A 16,176-nucleotide genomic window follows, 5' to 3' on the forward strand; every position below is an offset into this window, starting at 1 on the left:
TCTCGATTGTCTTATTCTTTAGCTCATCTCTTTCCTTTTTAATTCTTCGTTCTCTTTCATTAGATAAGCCATGGTGATCAAGGAGTCTCGTGCTTTATTAATCATCACCATCATGCAATAAGAGTTTCTGACTAAGAAGAGAAGTTAGAAAGATAACATGTAGCACTTGAAAAATAATAATTCAAAGTTGCTTACCATGATGACTTGTTTATAGGCATTGATCATGAGGTCCTCAGTATGTATAGACCCTTGGCCAACCCTAGGTGTAGCATGTTTCAGTTCCACTCGATGGCCTTCGACGAGCCTCCTAAGGCCAGCTTGTACTAATGATTTTTCAGGTGGGAGAGATCATAGCTCCCTCTCCCTCAAGCCACCACATTGTTGACTCGTAATTGTATGAGTTCCACCAAATAGGTAGAATCCCGAATGTGCTAATGGGTTTCCTCGATCTCTCGCTAAAAGAAAATAGAGAACATATATGCAAAGAATGAAAGATCATAAATAGATGTCAACAAGATCGAGAAAGCGTTTAAGTTGGATCCAACAATCAATCATTTTATTAAACACTTACTATATAATATAAATTATAAATATAAATTTCATAAGTTATATATGATTACGTGATATAAAGTCCAAGATAATTTATCATGGTCAAAATTCTCCATGAGTGTCCACATGCTAATGTTACGGGATAAGATAATAAATCAACCCTATATACTATCTCAAAAGCCTATTTAATCATGTGCCACCTAAGTAATATTAAAGTATTATGCTAACCGTCACTTCGTACCACTATATGAAGTCAAAAACCCTTAAAATCACTATTTAAATGATCTCTCACTAGACAATTTTACTTCTATTGGATAATTACACGTAATTTACAAACATCCAACACTTGATATATATATATATATATATATATATATATATATATATATATATATATATATATATATATATCCCTTTAATTTTAAGTTTAGCATATAAATTATCATGAATTAATCTTCACTATCAATAAAATGATGTTACAACTCAAATGGATATCGCACGGGTTATGTTAACTAACACTATGTACCAGTGAAGCCAAAAACCCTTAAAATCACTATTTAAATTAGAATTTAACTTAGATAATTTTACCTCTATGTGATAATTACATACAATTTACTAACATCCACAAAAGCTAACACTTGATTAATATATATATATATATCCCTTGAAATTTAAGTTTAGCATATAAATTACCATGAATTAATCTTTGCCTATCAATCAAATGATGTTACAACTCAAATGGATATTAATATCCCCTTCAAAAATATTAAAAAATATAAAAGAACAGTCATGATCAATAGTAGCTAATTTAAGTTAGTTGAATATATAAGTGAAATAATATATGAATGCAAAACCAAAATGGTTGGAGACAATCCACACTAAGCAAATGGGATTCAAATTCTAAATGGGTGTCATGTTGTATCAAAGCCTATGCGGATCTGACTTAAACGGATCGGATAACACGGATACTAGTAAAAGAATCCGATCCGCTATTGATGGGGGTTACTTCCCTGGTCTGGTAATACCGCGACTGTCTTCGTCTGATTCATTGTGTGCCTTGGGAGGGTGGAGGACCGACATTGCGGCAGCGGAAACCCACTCCAACGTGGTTCGCGATCCTCTCCCTCGACCTCCTCCTCATCCTCCTTTTTGTGTTCCGTGGTTGCTTCTCTTTCCCACTTGTTTTCCAATCGATTACAACCCTCGATTACGTTTTCCACTTGACCTTCGGGTTTTGACGTGTCGTGCGATGGAAAAGTGTCTCCTTTCTTACATCGGTGCCTAATTGAGGGCCAAAATAGCTGCAATTTCTTCTTATTTTTTTATTTTGTTTCTGAACTTACCTTCTTTTTGTATAGATTGAGTTGATTCCTGACCTAATCGTTTTGTGTGATATGTCCTATGTGTTGTGGATCTTGTTGCTTTTGGTTTGTAGTTTCAATTTATCGTTGTGTATTTGATTGTAAATCTGGCTTTTTGTATAAATTGAGTTGATTCTTGATCTAATTGTTTTGTGTGATGTGTCATATGTGTTGCGGATCTTGTTGCTTTTGATTTATAGTTTCAAGTTATTTTCGACTAATTGATTGAAAATCTAGATTTTTTTTGTTAAAATTGAGGTGATTCGTAACCTAATCGCACTGTGTGTGTCGATCTTGTTGCTCGTGTTTCATAGTTTGAATCTATGCAACAGCCATTTGGGGAAAAATGCCTAATTTTCCTTTGTGGTTTTGCTCAAATATGCCAGCAATATAACTCTAACATCGTTATATATTTGATAAGCTTCTTCAGTTTAAAATAATTAGGTTCTTTACTGGACCAGCAACTAAATGTTCTTTAACAAGGGAAATGAGAATTTGCCACAACTTTGGAATCTGGTTGGAACCTGAGGACACTGTAACCACCTTTTTGTTCAAATGTTCAGTCACTTTCGCAGAACTATCAACTTACTCTAGTTGGAAGCTGAGGGTCTTGTAACTATTCCGAAACAATCGGCTTACTCTAAATTGTTGACTTATACTGTACTGATAGTACTTAAATTTAACATCTTATATTGCTGTATAAGATAATCGGTTTTTATCATCTACATAGCATTAACAACAACATCAATAACAAAGTCATAAGTCCCAACTATTTGGGATCGACTACATGGATCTTTTACCGCCATTGGGATCTGTAAAAAATCATATGTTTAGTTAAGTTCTTAGTACTTAAATCTTTATTTATAGTTTTCATTAAAGTCTTTTTAGGTCTTTTTTTAACCTTTTCTCGTACCACTAACATTAATCATCTCATTTTTTCTGGCTATCGCGTTCGGGGGTCTCCTAAGCACATGTCATACTATCTTAAGCGATACCTAATTGTTCATGAATAAAAGTATTTCTTTTCTTATCTTTCCTCGTAACTCTACACATCTATTTAACATTCTTATCTCGGTAGCATAAATTTTTTGTATATACTATTTCTTCATTGCCTAACACTTAGGTCTCATGATTGTCTTATAAAATTTTCTTTTAATTTCAAAGGTATTTGATGACCACACAACACCCCTGACATCCCTCGCCATTTTAACATCCTATTTTTACTCTATGAATAATAAATCGATCTCTCCATCTTGTTGAATGATTGATCTATGATACCTAAAGCTTTTGTTTAAATGAATTTCTTGTCCATCCAATTTAAATTTATTCTCCTATCTATTTCTAGAATTACTAAATTTATATTTTATATTATTCAGTTTTAGTCTTATTTAATCTAAAGCCTTTAATTTTTAAGGCTTATCTCCATAACTCAAGTTTATAATTAATTTCACCGATGCTCTCATTAACTAAAATAATATCATCAACAAATAACATGCACCAGGAAAGTTTATCATGTAAGTGACTAGTAAGTTCATCCATTATCAATATGAAAAGGTAGGGACTTAATTTAGATACTTAATGTAATCGTATACTAATAGAAAATTCATTAGACACACTCCTTATAGTTCTAATACTAGTAATTACATTATCATACATATTTTTAACAACATCAATATAATTAGTGGATACATCTTTTTTTTCTAAAACCTACTATAATAAATCTTTAGGAACCCTATCGTAAGCTTTCTCTAAGTCAATAAAAGTCATATGCAAATCTTTCTTTTTCTCCTTGTACTTTTCCCCAAAAACCATCTAGATAGCATCAATTTTAAAATATATTGGCATGTAGGCCAAATTTAAGCCATCAACAAGCAAAAGTATTATCTCAATTCATTTTAAGAACTGGGTAATGTCACTGCACAAGTAATTTGAGTTTATGTGCCAAAGTCTTTCTTCTAGTTGCTTCACATATTTCGTTGACTTATTGGCTATCTTTTTTATATTTAACTGGTTAACAGTCTGATTTTTTTTTCTTTTCTAGTTATGTTCTATTGTATATTACTACACAGATAACACAGGTAAATTTACATGATTGTGCAGTTTCAGAATCATGAGTCTAAGCGGATACACGGTGGAAGTCACTAACCTATCTCCTAATGCAACTGAGAGAGATCTATATGACTTCTTTTCTTTTTCTGGGGCTATTGAGCACATTGAGATTATCAGGTGATGACGCAAGCATGCCTCTTAAGAAATTTTCAAACATTCTTTCTGCATAAGCCAAACCTGTTTTTCCTGTATCGATCTTATGTTTCCTGTTGGTGCGGACACTCTGTAATGATCACAATGTGACCTCACTCTTTTGTAAGCTCTTTATGTCTCACCATTGTGCTGTTCTACTTCTAGGGAACTAGAAATGCTTTGCAGTGAGTCAGGTTATGAAATTTCTTGCCCATAACCTGATATTTTTTGATGGCGTGTTCTTAACCTAACATATTTTTGTTACTTGCTTTTCAGCTTCAAAATTTAGCTATTGTACCAAAATGTAGCTTTTCAAACTTTAAGTTATTTTGTTTAGCTTCCTTTGCTTCAGATAGAAGAAAGCTTTAAGCAACATCAGATTTTGGTTTCTACATAAAATTTATGGAAGCATGTCGTAGGAATATTATGTAGGTTGTCTTGTTATGCCACTTGCTGCATTTTGACATGTTTACTACTCACTCCTATCTAACATAAGGTAATTCCTGACGAGAAGTGAATGATCATTCTTACTTTCTCATCTTCTCCCTTTTCATATATAGTAAGCTTTTATCACCTATTTCTTCAATTTCTTGGTGATTATATGTCTTTATCACCTGTTTGTTCTGTTTGCGAATTTTTGTATGGGACTACTTTGATAGAATCTGAGATTCTTGTGTGCAGGACTGGAGAATATGCATCTACTGCTTATGTAACTTTCAGAGATCCTCATGCTTTAGAAACCGCTGTCTTGCTCAGTGTAAGTTCTGCATTCAGCTCTTAAGAAAGTGGTTTTACCACTCTATGAAATATTTGATTTAGCAACATGTGCAGCATAGTTGATTATTTATCCTCTATTTATAGCTGTTCTTTCACTGGATTTCTGAACCATGTCATTTGAGAATTTTGATAAGTGGGTTGTCTTCATGACTTAATGACTCATCAGCTCCATGTGTGTAATTATTATTAATAGACAATCACATATGTCTAGTATGGTTTATCATTTAAGCTTTTAGATCCTTGAAATAGTTCTGTGTAGAACACCAGAAGTGTTTTGATCCTCGTTCAGACTAACAGCTAAGTTATTTACTCGTGGCTTTCTACTGTATTGTAGTTGTTATAGTTTAATATAGTTGGTCCTTTTCTTGGCAGCTTATCCTATTAGGATTTGTGGTCACCCAATCAAAATCTTTATAATGGTGTGAGAGTGTGCGCACATCCAAATCCTATATGTGTCCATTTCTATTTTGCCTGTTGGTTAATTAATATTGTTCAATTTAAGGATTGTAATTTCGTACTGTACCGGAGTTTCGCTCTCAGCTCGGTATGGTATGGTGCGAGCGTACTGAGCGGTACACTTTAGCATATCGCTCTATATATATATATATAAGTTAAAAAATAAAAAAAAGAGGCGATGTCATCGCCTCGTTTCTTCTCCCCACGCACGGTTTCTTCTCCTCACCAAGGCTTCTTCTACCCGTGCGGATGAGGAGAAGTCGTCGATGACGTCGAGGCCTCGCCGCCTTAGACGAGGATTAGGCGACATCTCATCTGCGGCATCTGGCGAGGGAGGGCAGCGATGGATCGGGATCGTCGAGGGAGAGTGACGCCGGATCTCCAGGTTCTCCCATTTTTTCACGCTCTTCTTCCTTCTCCCTCAGCTAATATCGCTTGGTAGCGGGCGGCAATAATCGAAGTCGACCGTTACCGACCGATTTCGGATGATAACGGGGTGGAAACAACCCCAATTGATGGTACCTCCCGATAACGGGCGGTCCACGTACCGGTCTACTAGTGGACCGGTACGGGCCGTATCATTTGAAATTTAAATCCTTAGTTCAATGTCCTTCTCTCTTATTAGCTCGCATTATATACTTGATTTCAGTTTCATACGTCAAGTCTATCCGGCTTGTGTGTAAGGGAAGATGTTAGAATTTTATATAGAATAACATTTTTCCATCAGCTTAGTGGCCATCCAATTGAAACATTAATTAGAAATATTCTTTATATGTCAATCATTTCAAGATATCTCATCCATTAAATGATTATATGAAGTATTTACAATCAAATTTTACTTATTAAACACATCTCAATTTAATTGTTCATGAAGTCTGATGTCACATTTTTTCTATTAAGTACTCATGTTGATTTTGATACAAGTGACCTTTTTTTTCATACGGTAGTCTTGTGCTTGTAAAACTTATATTTCCATGTTTGTTTTTGCATATCAACGCGGATAAGCAATTGACTATAGAACACTCATTTTCTATTTCTTTAAGTGTTTTTTAAACATTTGTTTAAATATTGGTACATTATCTCAAATTTGGATGTTTACATTTAAATTGAGTGCTGTTTTAAAGACCAAGCTTGTGGTTTGTACCTCCTTCACAAAGTATTTATGCTTTCCAATATAGTAAACGAACCAGTCTCCACTTCTTCGGGCATATCAACATAACCACTTATCTAGAATTTAGTTTATCACTGAAATCAAAATTCATTGAAATTAGAAAAAGTTTAGCCAAATCTCTTGATAGGTTTGTTCATGAACCAAGGCTGAGTAGGGTCTCTACGATTGTATTTATTTTTTTTTCTGAATCTTTTTTTTTTACGTATTACACCAATATATAAATTTTTAACAGAGTTAATAGACATATATATTAATTTAATAAAAATTATCTGTTTTCTATGAATAAAAAAAATAAAAGTTTAATGTGTAAAGATATTAAAAAACCAATTATAAATAATACACCCAGTTGCAGTATATTAAGAAATAAAAACAACTATAAAGATATGTGTTTCTTGAAAAAACTGTAAAGAGGTGTTTCATTAGACACACTAACATTTTAGTATAATTGTGACACTGTAGCATTAGTCAAGATTTCAATTTTACCAAAGGGCCAATATGATTCCACAAAAATGGGAGTTGAAGTTCAATCCTCCACCCCCTCGTACTGTGCCTTATGTGCCAAAACAAGCATCAGAACCGGAATCACTCATCTTGATTTTGATTGTTGTTTTGCTCTACAATGAAGTATAAACACCTTTGGCATTCTCAGGGAGCTACCATTATTGATCAACATGTATGCATAGCACGCTGGGGATCTTATGATGAAGATTGTAGTTTTTGGAACAGACCTTCTCATGAAGACAATACACAGTCCATGGTATGCATTTTGCTCCTTATTATAAATATTTAGTTATTAAAAATTGAACTAGATTTAATGCACTTTATGGCATCTATTAAAGCTTGTACTAGTGTCATCTTATTTAGTCATCTATTTCTTTGGTACGCTGTCACTGGAGGATTTATGAGGGTTTATACCAATGTCATTTATTATTGTTTTAATTAGTCATCTATTTCTTCTGAGGTGTTAGCAAATTTTATTTCACGTGAAAGGTATCCAATAAATTATTAGTACAATATTTAAATTACTGTAGCAACCATGGGCATAGCTGCTATCAACCATTGTGGATTTAATTATTACAGTTATCTAGTCCTTCATTTTCCAATCCAAACATGCAGATATTAATAAACAAAAGTTTTTTTTTTATAGAACGAATATGCAACATTTCCAATAATCAAGTAACATAAAAAAGATAAGCTAATAGTGACATTGTTCTAAGAAGCAGGTACATTATGCAAGCACTCAGGATGCTACATAGACAGACGGCTGTATATGTCCATATATGGGGCAATTTCTGGTTTATACTTCTTGAGGCGTTAAATATCATGTATGTCTCTCCAAAACTGAAAAATATCACCGATGCTGCTCTGCACCCTCAATCCCCTCCACAACCCTCATGTTTGATTCTGTCAGCTGGCTGTCAAATTTTGATTGAAATGATGATTGTGCAATTGTTCTTTTTTTCTCATGATTTGTCTATCCCACTACTTCCAATGTGATGCCATAAAAAGTTATATGTGAGTTGTATATTTTTTGTGGGCATCAATAATTTTTAGAGATGAATTTTTTAATCTTTAAGCCAATTTGGAATGTTCACATAATGCATGTATTTATTCAATGCATAATGATGCCTAATGATCAAGAGAATTAAATTGGGCACATCCTTGGATCCATCAAATTGAAGTTCAAATCATATGTTCCATTTGGTAAATGTCAAGTTTGAGCTAGATCAATCATGATCTGAACTTGTGAAAACTTTTGAGCTCCAGTAGATCGGATGCACGCATGAATTAGATTGATGAATGGATAAAATCGTGGATATTGTTGAACCAGATCAGGCGCCCTTCTAGTTTGAACAATTAGTGCATATATTTTGTTCCACGCAGATTAGTAGGTCTGTAATATATCATATGTAGATCCACATCCATAGATGGTAATCGTGCTATTCGGTTCTAGCTGATGAAGCATAAGTCGATCTGCATGTATACCGACCCAACACATCTGTTCACGTCTTTTGAAAACTAGTTACATTTTCTGCTGAATAATATTCATTCAGATCTGTTTTTTATGATTGCAAACATGATATTAATTGTTATGATATCAGTTTTTTTGCACCCCTGTTTAGTTTCTCATGATTTTTTTTCTAAACTAGCAGCTTTAATATGTTATGTCATTTATATTTCATCGATGTGGTTGTTTTACTCCTAAGTAGATGCCAGAGGTCAACCATTTGAACACGACTCCTAGGGAAGCTGTGACAATGACTCAGGAGGTGGTCAAGACCATGCTGGCAATGGGATACGAGTTAAGTAAAGATGCCTTGATCAAGGCCAAAGCGTTTGATGAATCTCATCATGTCACAGCTACTGCTGCTGCCATGGTTGCTGATCTGAGCAACAGAAGTGGACTGACTGACAAGATCAATGCTGGTCTGAATGCTGTGACATCCGTGGATGAGAGGTATCACCTATCTGCGACCACCAAGGCAGTTGTATCTGCCACAACGAGAACAGCAGCAAACATCACAAACTCAGTAGTTAGCAGCAGCTACTTCTCTGCTGGAGCTCTTTTGGTTTCAGATGCTCTAAACAAAGCTGCCAAGGTTGCAGCAGACTTGGCCACTCATGGTGCTAAAAGGTGAAGCAACAGTTTATCGATAATGCAGAAAACTCTAAATGAGCAAAATGTAGCAAAATATCCAGAATGCAACTAGTATTTCAAAACTGGTGTGTGCCATGAGCTGTGCTATAATAAGTGATGCGTTGTAAATATCACACGACAATGTTCCTTGTTACTAGTTGTGGTTTCTTGGTGATGCTGGTGAAGTTTGGGATACATGATTCTAGCTAAATTTGGGATCTAAAAGGAATGTTATGTACTGATGCTCCCAATATTTCAGCTGTTGTTGCATGTGAATAGAAATGTAAATTCTCTTTCGAAAGCCAGTTAAGGTTTCTAAAAGCGAGGAAATTTATGTTAGCTTGTGAATGTTTTATGTATATATATATATGTGTGTGTGGGTGTGTGTACATATATATGTAAATATATATACATATACATATATATATATATATATACATATATATATATTGTACACACGAATTCAACGTTGCATGTGAGCCGTACACTGTGTATTCGCATCAGGACCTGTCGGAGGCCAACGTCGTGACGTGGCAAGTGATTACTGGCCAAGCGACAGCCAGGGGAGGCGTCATCTGGGTTTGGTCAACAATGACGACGTGCCGCATCTCACTTCTCTTATGACAGTCAACCTCAGACCACATACTTCTGATGACTAAAATAACCTTCAATTTATGAGAAACAAAATCGAACTTATTATACCAAAAAAGATAATTCCAATTTCCAATAAAAAGAATAACAAAGAAAACATCTTATGCAGACTAATTTTTATTTATCGAATCAGAATAATTTCTTTGTTTTAAGATAATTCCGATACCATTTATATTTAACACTATCGAGGGCACATATGTCATTTCATAAAGTATCGAATTATATATTTATTAGCAATTTTATTTTCTCTTGCCCCTATAAAGACCGAGAAATGCAACTTCTCGACAGCGTTAGGCGGCGACTAGTCCTCGTCGGGGTCTCTGCCTGCTGCTATTTTGCGCCGTCCCCTCCGCCCCTTGGTGGAGCTCCTCGCATCGCTGCCTCCTCTAGGGGTTCGCCCAGGCCCCGCTCCAATCGACCCCCTTGGTTCTGTTCATCGAATCTTCCCCTTTTCGCACCAACCTCTCTTCGCCCTTGCTCTGGAATGGCGCCAGATCGGTTGTTCCTGGCGGGAGCTGCGGTCTTCGGTGATCTATAAACGGAGAAAGGAGGCGTCTTTGCGCTTCTAGCGGTGTCTCTTGGATCGGGTGATGGAGGGGAGTGCGGCTTTAGGCTTGCAATCCTGTCCTTGGATCGGTCCGGACAAGGTCGGACGGAAAGGAAGCAGTTTCGTAAGGCTTCCGAACCGATGCTTGGAGGAGCGCAGGGTTTCCACGGTTCGATTTGGGGATCCGCGGCGGAGCAGAACTTTGTTTCGTCCAGGACAAGCTGAGCCAAAGATTTCTTGTAGTTATAAGAAGGCCCCAGGTACTTTTGTTTCCCCTCTCTATTTCTCCTTTCCAAAAATCCCAATTTCTAAGCGGTTGTAGAGATCTAATCTTAAAATAAGAACAACTATTGTTATTATTTTGGTTTAATTCGCTTATATGTCATTTAGAAGGTAATCTTTCTAATCGTAAACATGTGAAGAAAGTAGTAATGACATAATGAAGATCTCATTGGCTTTTCTGACATGGGGTTAAACTGTAAAGAATATTGAATACGTTAAATATTTGACAAGTGAACCCTCAGATCCTTGGATTCTATTAGAAATTGCAGGTAGGATTCAGTTAGATTCTATTAGTATCCAGTTCAGAATCTTTTCCATCCATGAGTAACATTGATATTTCCACTGAATTTTTTTGAGCGTTGAGGTCATCGGACAAGGATGTGTTCAATTTCATTATGGTGCCATTTTGTTCTACCTGAGTTTTTTTCCTATTGAAAGATAAATTTCTTAATGGTTTTAAATAATTCTGTGATAAGTATAGTTATTTTAGTCTTTTGGTCAGTTCTACTTACAAATTGTTCACAAGAGAAACAATAAATAATAGTCAGTTGAGCCATTGTTATTTGGTTGGATGCAAAGTCTATGAGATATGGATCATCATGGTTATATATGTGCAACCTATCTGTCCAATCTGCAATGCCTAAACAACACATACTCTCTGCTGAAACTAATTTATTAACTGATGCAGTGCACGGTGAGCATTGGATGCTCCCAAGTTCTAAGATAATAAATTCCAGATTTAACCCTATCAAATTTCAAGAAAATGATTCGTATCTTGAGATAATTATGAAAATTCAAAAATCATGAAAGTATAATGTACCATGAATTTAATATTTATTGTAATTTGTGCTTGACTTTTAGTAAATTGTGACTCATTAATTAGGTGTCTGAGGGATTCAATATACAAGAGATCTATAAAAGGGGAAGGAAGGAAGATTGGTGGGGCATTCTAGTTTTTGAAACCTTATCAAACTTTTGTATTTCGAGTTATTAGCTCTTAGTACCTCTTGAAATAGAGAGAGTTCTCTTTGTCCTCCCATATCGCACTTCTTTCCTCGCCCTCTCCTTCTCCCTTTTTTTTTGTTTCACATCATTTAGTATTAGAGCCTTGCTATGCTTTTGGAGTACCTCTTTCTTATAGAAACTAGAAAGGGCAGAGGGCGATGCGGTAAAAGAATGATGCGACCAGATAGAGATGAAAGGGATGCAGAAATTGAAGCACTAAGGAGACAAGTTGAAGAGTTTACCGTGCGCCTTGAACGCCAAGAAACCTATGGCACCAAAGGCTCAAGCTATAATTATGCAAGTGGTGTGTTAATAGAACCTTGGGTAATCTGCTACAAATCCAAAACAATGGGATCTCATGCTACCTCATGTTGAATTTACTTATAACTTTATGATTAATCGTTCTACGAGCAAGAGGTCATTTGAGATTGTTTATAATCGTATTTTACCTCATTATCTAGATCTTGCTAAAGTACCTGAATCACCTTTATTAAGTTCAAAGGGAGAGGATTTTGTTATTACCATGACAAAAATTCATAAAGAAGTAAAGAAGAAGCTTAAAACTAGCAACCAAGTTTACAAAGAAAAGGTCAACAAGCATTGTCATGTGAAGATCTTTGAAGAAGGAGATTTTGCTTGGGTCTTTTTGAAAAAAGAACGTTTTCCAACAGGAACTTATAATAAGCTCAAAGAGAAGGAAATTGGTCTTTGTTGAGTTCTCAAGAGAATTATGACAATACTTACAAGATTGAACTTCCTCGTAACATTCGCACTCACTCAACATTTAACATTCAAGAATTATCAATGTAAAATGGTAATAATGACAATAACTCGTGGACGAGTGGCGAGGATGATGCAGTGCATGGCGAGCATTGAATGCCTCTAAGTTCCAAGACAATAAATTCCAAGCTCAACCCTATCAAATTTTAAGAAAATGATTCGTATCTTAAGATAATTATAAAAATTCAAAAACCTTCAAAGGACAATGCACCATGAATTTAACATGTATTGTAATTTGTGCTTGATTTTTAGTAAATTGTGACTTATTAATTAGGTGGTTGAGGGATTCAATGTACTGGGAAACTATAAAAGGGGAAGAAGGAAGATTAGTGGGGCATTTTAGTTTTTAAAACATTAATAAATTTTTGTATTTCGAACTATTAGCTCTTAGTATCTCTTGAAATAGAGAGAGAGAGTTCTCTTTGTCCTCCCATATCTCACTTCTTTTCTTGCCCTTTCCTTTTCTTAACCTTTTTTGTGTCACATCATTAACTCGAAAATGATTTGCATGATTTTTGGCTTTTTTTATGGGTGATTTTTATTTTTTCAGGTGGAGTAAATTTCTTTCCTTTCCACTAGCTGTGAGGTTGCCTTTCTGCAAATGCTTTATTAACACATTGAGAAACTTGAATATACAATTGCTGAGATAACTATACTGTTCTTTGTGATAATTTGGAAATATTGATTACTCAATTGTTTAGATAACTATATTTTTCAAACGACATGCTTATCTTTGACATTCTTTATTATCCTTTGAACTTTGACAATTGAATTTTAATTGGTAATCACTTTAGAACTTTTTTTTTAATCACGCAGGGGCGGAGAACATCCATAACTCATTTGATGAAGCTCTCATACTAAAGGTTTGATTTTTTATTATTCTGATAATTGACTTAAACAACATTGTCCTTTACCATTTTGTGATCCTGATATTTGTTTAACTGCAGAGAAAGTCGGAAGAAGTTCTCCCCTACTTGAATGGGCGTTGCATCTATCTAGTTGGTCAGTTTTGTGAATTTGTCATGCTAGAAGTGGTTAAACAACTTTCATTGTAAGATACTTGTCTTGTTGTATGGATTATGATGTTTTAATTGGCGTGTTTGTACTTTCTTACAGGAATGATGGGTTCTGGTAAGAGTACGGTAGGAAAGATTTTATCAGAGGTGCTATGCTATTCTTTCTTTGACAGGTTTGTGTCATTTTCTCGATAATGTATACTGTTCATATATATTATATTTATTCCATGTAATCTAATCTTTAATGTGTGTGGTTCACAGTGACAAATTGGTTGAACAGGCAGTTGGTGTATCTTCTGTTGCCCAGATATTTAAGGACTATAGTGAAGCCTTCTTCAGAGACAATGAGGTGCTTCCATCTTTGTAATTTCAATGATATTTTGTGATTAATGGATTACAAATATGATATCTTATGACCAAAGTGATATCTGACCAAACATGATGGATAAAAGATCTTGTGGCCAAATGTGTTAAGCACAAATTTGTGATTTCTTCCGTTCTTTTTCCTTGTCATGCTCCAGAGTGAAGTTCTAAAGGACTTGTCTTCAATGCGCCGTTTGGTTGTTGCGACTGGTGGTGGTGCTGTAATTCGTCCAATTAATTGGTAGCGTATATAATACAACATAAATCTTTTTCTAAAACCTCATTAAAAGCAATGTCAACTGAGTGCTGTTTTTTTAATTGCCAGGAAATATATGAAGCAGGGGATAACAGTCTGGCTCGATGTTCCTCTGGATGCTCTGGCTCGGCGGATTGCTGCTGTAGGGACTGCTTCTCGCCCCCTTCTGCATCAAGAACCTGGTGATCCTTACACCAAGGTAACCTCCTCACAATTTGATGATCATCTTTTTTTCAGTCTTTATGATTCATACTTCATATCATGGGTATCAGAAGAAGCTACATCACTCCTTTGGAACATTTGAACATTTTGATAGTCCTTTACATGTTCCAACCACCAGGTGGCTTGTTTACTTCCCCTGGTTCATTCATGTAACTTTGAGGGACGTGCTAATTCTTGCTGGTTCCCTTGTGTCTGTCTATTGGTCTTGCATTTCTAGTGGGCTGAACAGTACAGCATATCTTTTGGCTAATTTAGCTAGATCTAGACAAGCTAACTTAAGTTGGGGATTTTGTTCTGGACTTCAACTGTATTTTGATTCCTTGTTTTTGTTTCAAAAAAAAAAAAAACACTCTCCTTCCAACTGGATTGGAGATTCTAGTGCATCCTTGTCACTTAAATGTGCAATTCCTGGACAGTGTCTTCTGCCTTGAAGTTTTTCATTGTTGATACTTCATCAGTATCCAACTTAACTTTGATACGGTGGACCGGAGCTGAAAAAGATTGAGAACATGACCCAACTGTCGAAATTATGTTGCAGGCCTTTGCGAAGCTCACTGCACTGTCTGAGGAAAGAGGCACGGCATATGCCAATGCTGTTGCAAGAGTATCCCTTGAAGGTACATTTAGCTGCATTATTCTAACAAACAATATTTCCCGGATACTCCCTGTTTTGACTCAGGTCTTACTCTGTGCTTATTAATTTCCATTGTGGTGTGACATTTAAGCTTACATATATATTTATCACTTCATAAAAAGAAGGATTCCACATGCAGTCATTGCATTTTTTATTACGAACCTAATCCATCATTGTAGATACTAATTCTTATAATTATTTTTGTGCAGATATGGCAGCTAAGAAGGGCCACGAGGATGTTTCAGCACTTACCCCAACCGATATTGCCTTTGAGGTACAAATTATACTTTTGGTTGCTACAGTTGGTGGAAATATCTTTGAATCCTTCTTTCAGTATGTTTTAAACCATCGAAAGATATATATCTTAAGCTTCTTGCGTTTACTGTTTACAGGCCCTGATAAAGATTGAGAGCTATGTTAGTGAGACTGCAGCTGTTTTGAACCGCAGTTGCATCCAGGGAAGGAAAAGCTAATACCTACCTGAGTTCTTGAATTGTTCTTTTTATGTATTGTGTAATCATCTGTTCCTTCAAATTAAGTACCTGCTAAGCCAAAGTCTTGTCGATGAGGATACAATTGCTTCTAGTCCAAAATACACAACAATGTTTGCATGGAAAGATGCTATATTTTCCTTTTATTTAAATAGATTTCTTGGTGTATCAGCAATCTCTGAACCAATAATAAAACATTGTAAAGTAAAACGAGAGCTTTATATCTTCAAACTGAAAAATGATACAGGTGTAGCACACAATCCTGCAATTTTTAACAGCCAAATATCACTTTTCTAGATATTGGGAATCAAAACATTTTTATTCTTTGTTAAGAATTGGTTGTCAATCAAGCCACACACAGAATCATGTTGATGACTGCATGAAGACTATCCAAGACCAAGGTTTGAAAGATCAGGACCAGATATATGGATCTGGATTGCTTTAAATCAGCCAAATCAGATACACCTTCAATTTATTTTAGACAACCACAAATCTAGAGAAAGTTTCAAAACCAGTCATTACCAGCTGAAGATGACATAAACCACAGGCATTCAGCTGGATTGGTCAGATATTGACTAATTTTAGCCTATACTCATGATTCTCTGCAAAATCATGGGTTCGAGGGACAGGTCTCACTCCAGATTGAAACCTACCATTACTACAAATCTTGAAACTTAGGAATGAAAAATACCAATACTGTAGATGTGCAAGAATGTTGCAAATATATGATGACAGA

General features: G+C 35.4%; 2 protein-coding genes across 3 annotated transcripts; both read left to right on the plus strand.

The window, feature by feature from the left end:
• Window positions 1–1,528: 1,528 nt before the first annotated feature.
• LOC135584477 (binding partner of ACD11 1-like) lies at window positions 1,529–9,388 on the plus strand. Of its 2 annotated transcripts, none has more exons than XM_065133689.1 (5): window positions 1,529–1,657; window positions 4,011–4,136; window positions 4,833–4,908; window positions 7,205–7,312; window positions 8,766–9,388. In XM_065133689.1, the coding sequence occupies exons 2-5, from the start codon at window positions 4,021–4,023 to the stop codon at window positions 9,192–9,194; spliced, it is 729 nt and encodes a 242-aa protein (XP_064989761.1). In that variant the 5' UTR covers window positions 1,529–1,657; window positions 4,011–4,020; the 3' UTR covers window positions 9,195–9,388. The 2 variants fall into 2 exon arrangements, with proteins under 2 accessions (XP_064989761.1, XP_064989765.1); XM_065133693.1 differs by having other exon boundaries at window positions 1,598–1,710.
• Window positions 9,389–10,124: 736 nt separating this feature from the next.
• LOC135627588 (shikimate kinase 3, chloroplastic-like) lies at window positions 10,125–15,608 on the plus strand. The gene is made up of 10 exons (XM_065133714.1): window positions 10,125–10,651; window positions 13,275–13,321; window positions 13,406–13,460; window positions 13,575–13,647; window positions 13,736–13,823; window positions 13,996–14,078; window positions 14,163–14,292; window positions 14,854–14,932; window positions 15,159–15,223; window positions 15,342–15,608. The coding sequence occupies exons 1-10, from the start codon at window positions 10,435–10,437 to the stop codon at window positions 15,420–15,422; spliced, it is 918 nt and encodes a 305-aa protein (XP_064989786.1). The 5' UTR covers window positions 10,125–10,434; the 3' UTR covers window positions 15,423–15,608.
• Window positions 15,609–16,176: the final 568 nt, after the last annotated feature.

The sequence above is a fragment of the Musa acuminata genome, chromosome BXJ1-3 (genome assembly GCF_036884655.1).
Source record: "Musa acuminata AAA Group cultivar baxijiao chromosome BXJ1-3, Cavendish_Baxijiao_AAA, whole genome shotgun sequence".
Taxonomy (NCBI): domain Eukaryota; kingdom Viridiplantae; phylum Streptophyta; class Magnoliopsida; order Zingiberales; family Musaceae; genus Musa; species Musa acuminata.

Excerpts from the sequence above, each read along its gene's own strand:
- LOC135584477 (XM_065133689.1), top strand. The coding sequence starts at position 4,021 with ATGAGTCTAAGCGGATACACGGTGGAAGTCACTAACCTATCTCCTAAT. Across the intron at positions 4,137-4,832 it reads GAGCACATTGAGATTATCAG|GACTGGAGAATATGCATCTA; the intron begins GTGATGACGCAA and ends TCTTGTGTGCAG. Across the intron at positions 4,909-7,204 it reads AAACCGCTGTCTTGCTCAGT|GGAGCTACCATTATTGATCA; the intron begins GTAAGTTCTGCA and ends TGGCATTCTCAG.
- LOC135627588 (XM_065133714.1), top strand. The coding sequence starts at position 10,435 with ATGGAGGGGAGTGCGGCTTTAGGCTTGCAATCCTGTCCTTGGATCGGT. Across the intron at positions 10,652-13,274 it reads TAGTTATAAGAAGGCCCCAG|GGGCGGAGAACATCCATAAC; the intron begins GTACTTTTGTTT and ends TTAATCACGCAG. Across the intron at positions 14,933-15,158 it reads TGCAAGAGTATCCCTTGAAG|ATATGGCAGCTAAGAAGGGC; the intron begins GTACATTTAGCT and ends ATTTTTGTGCAG.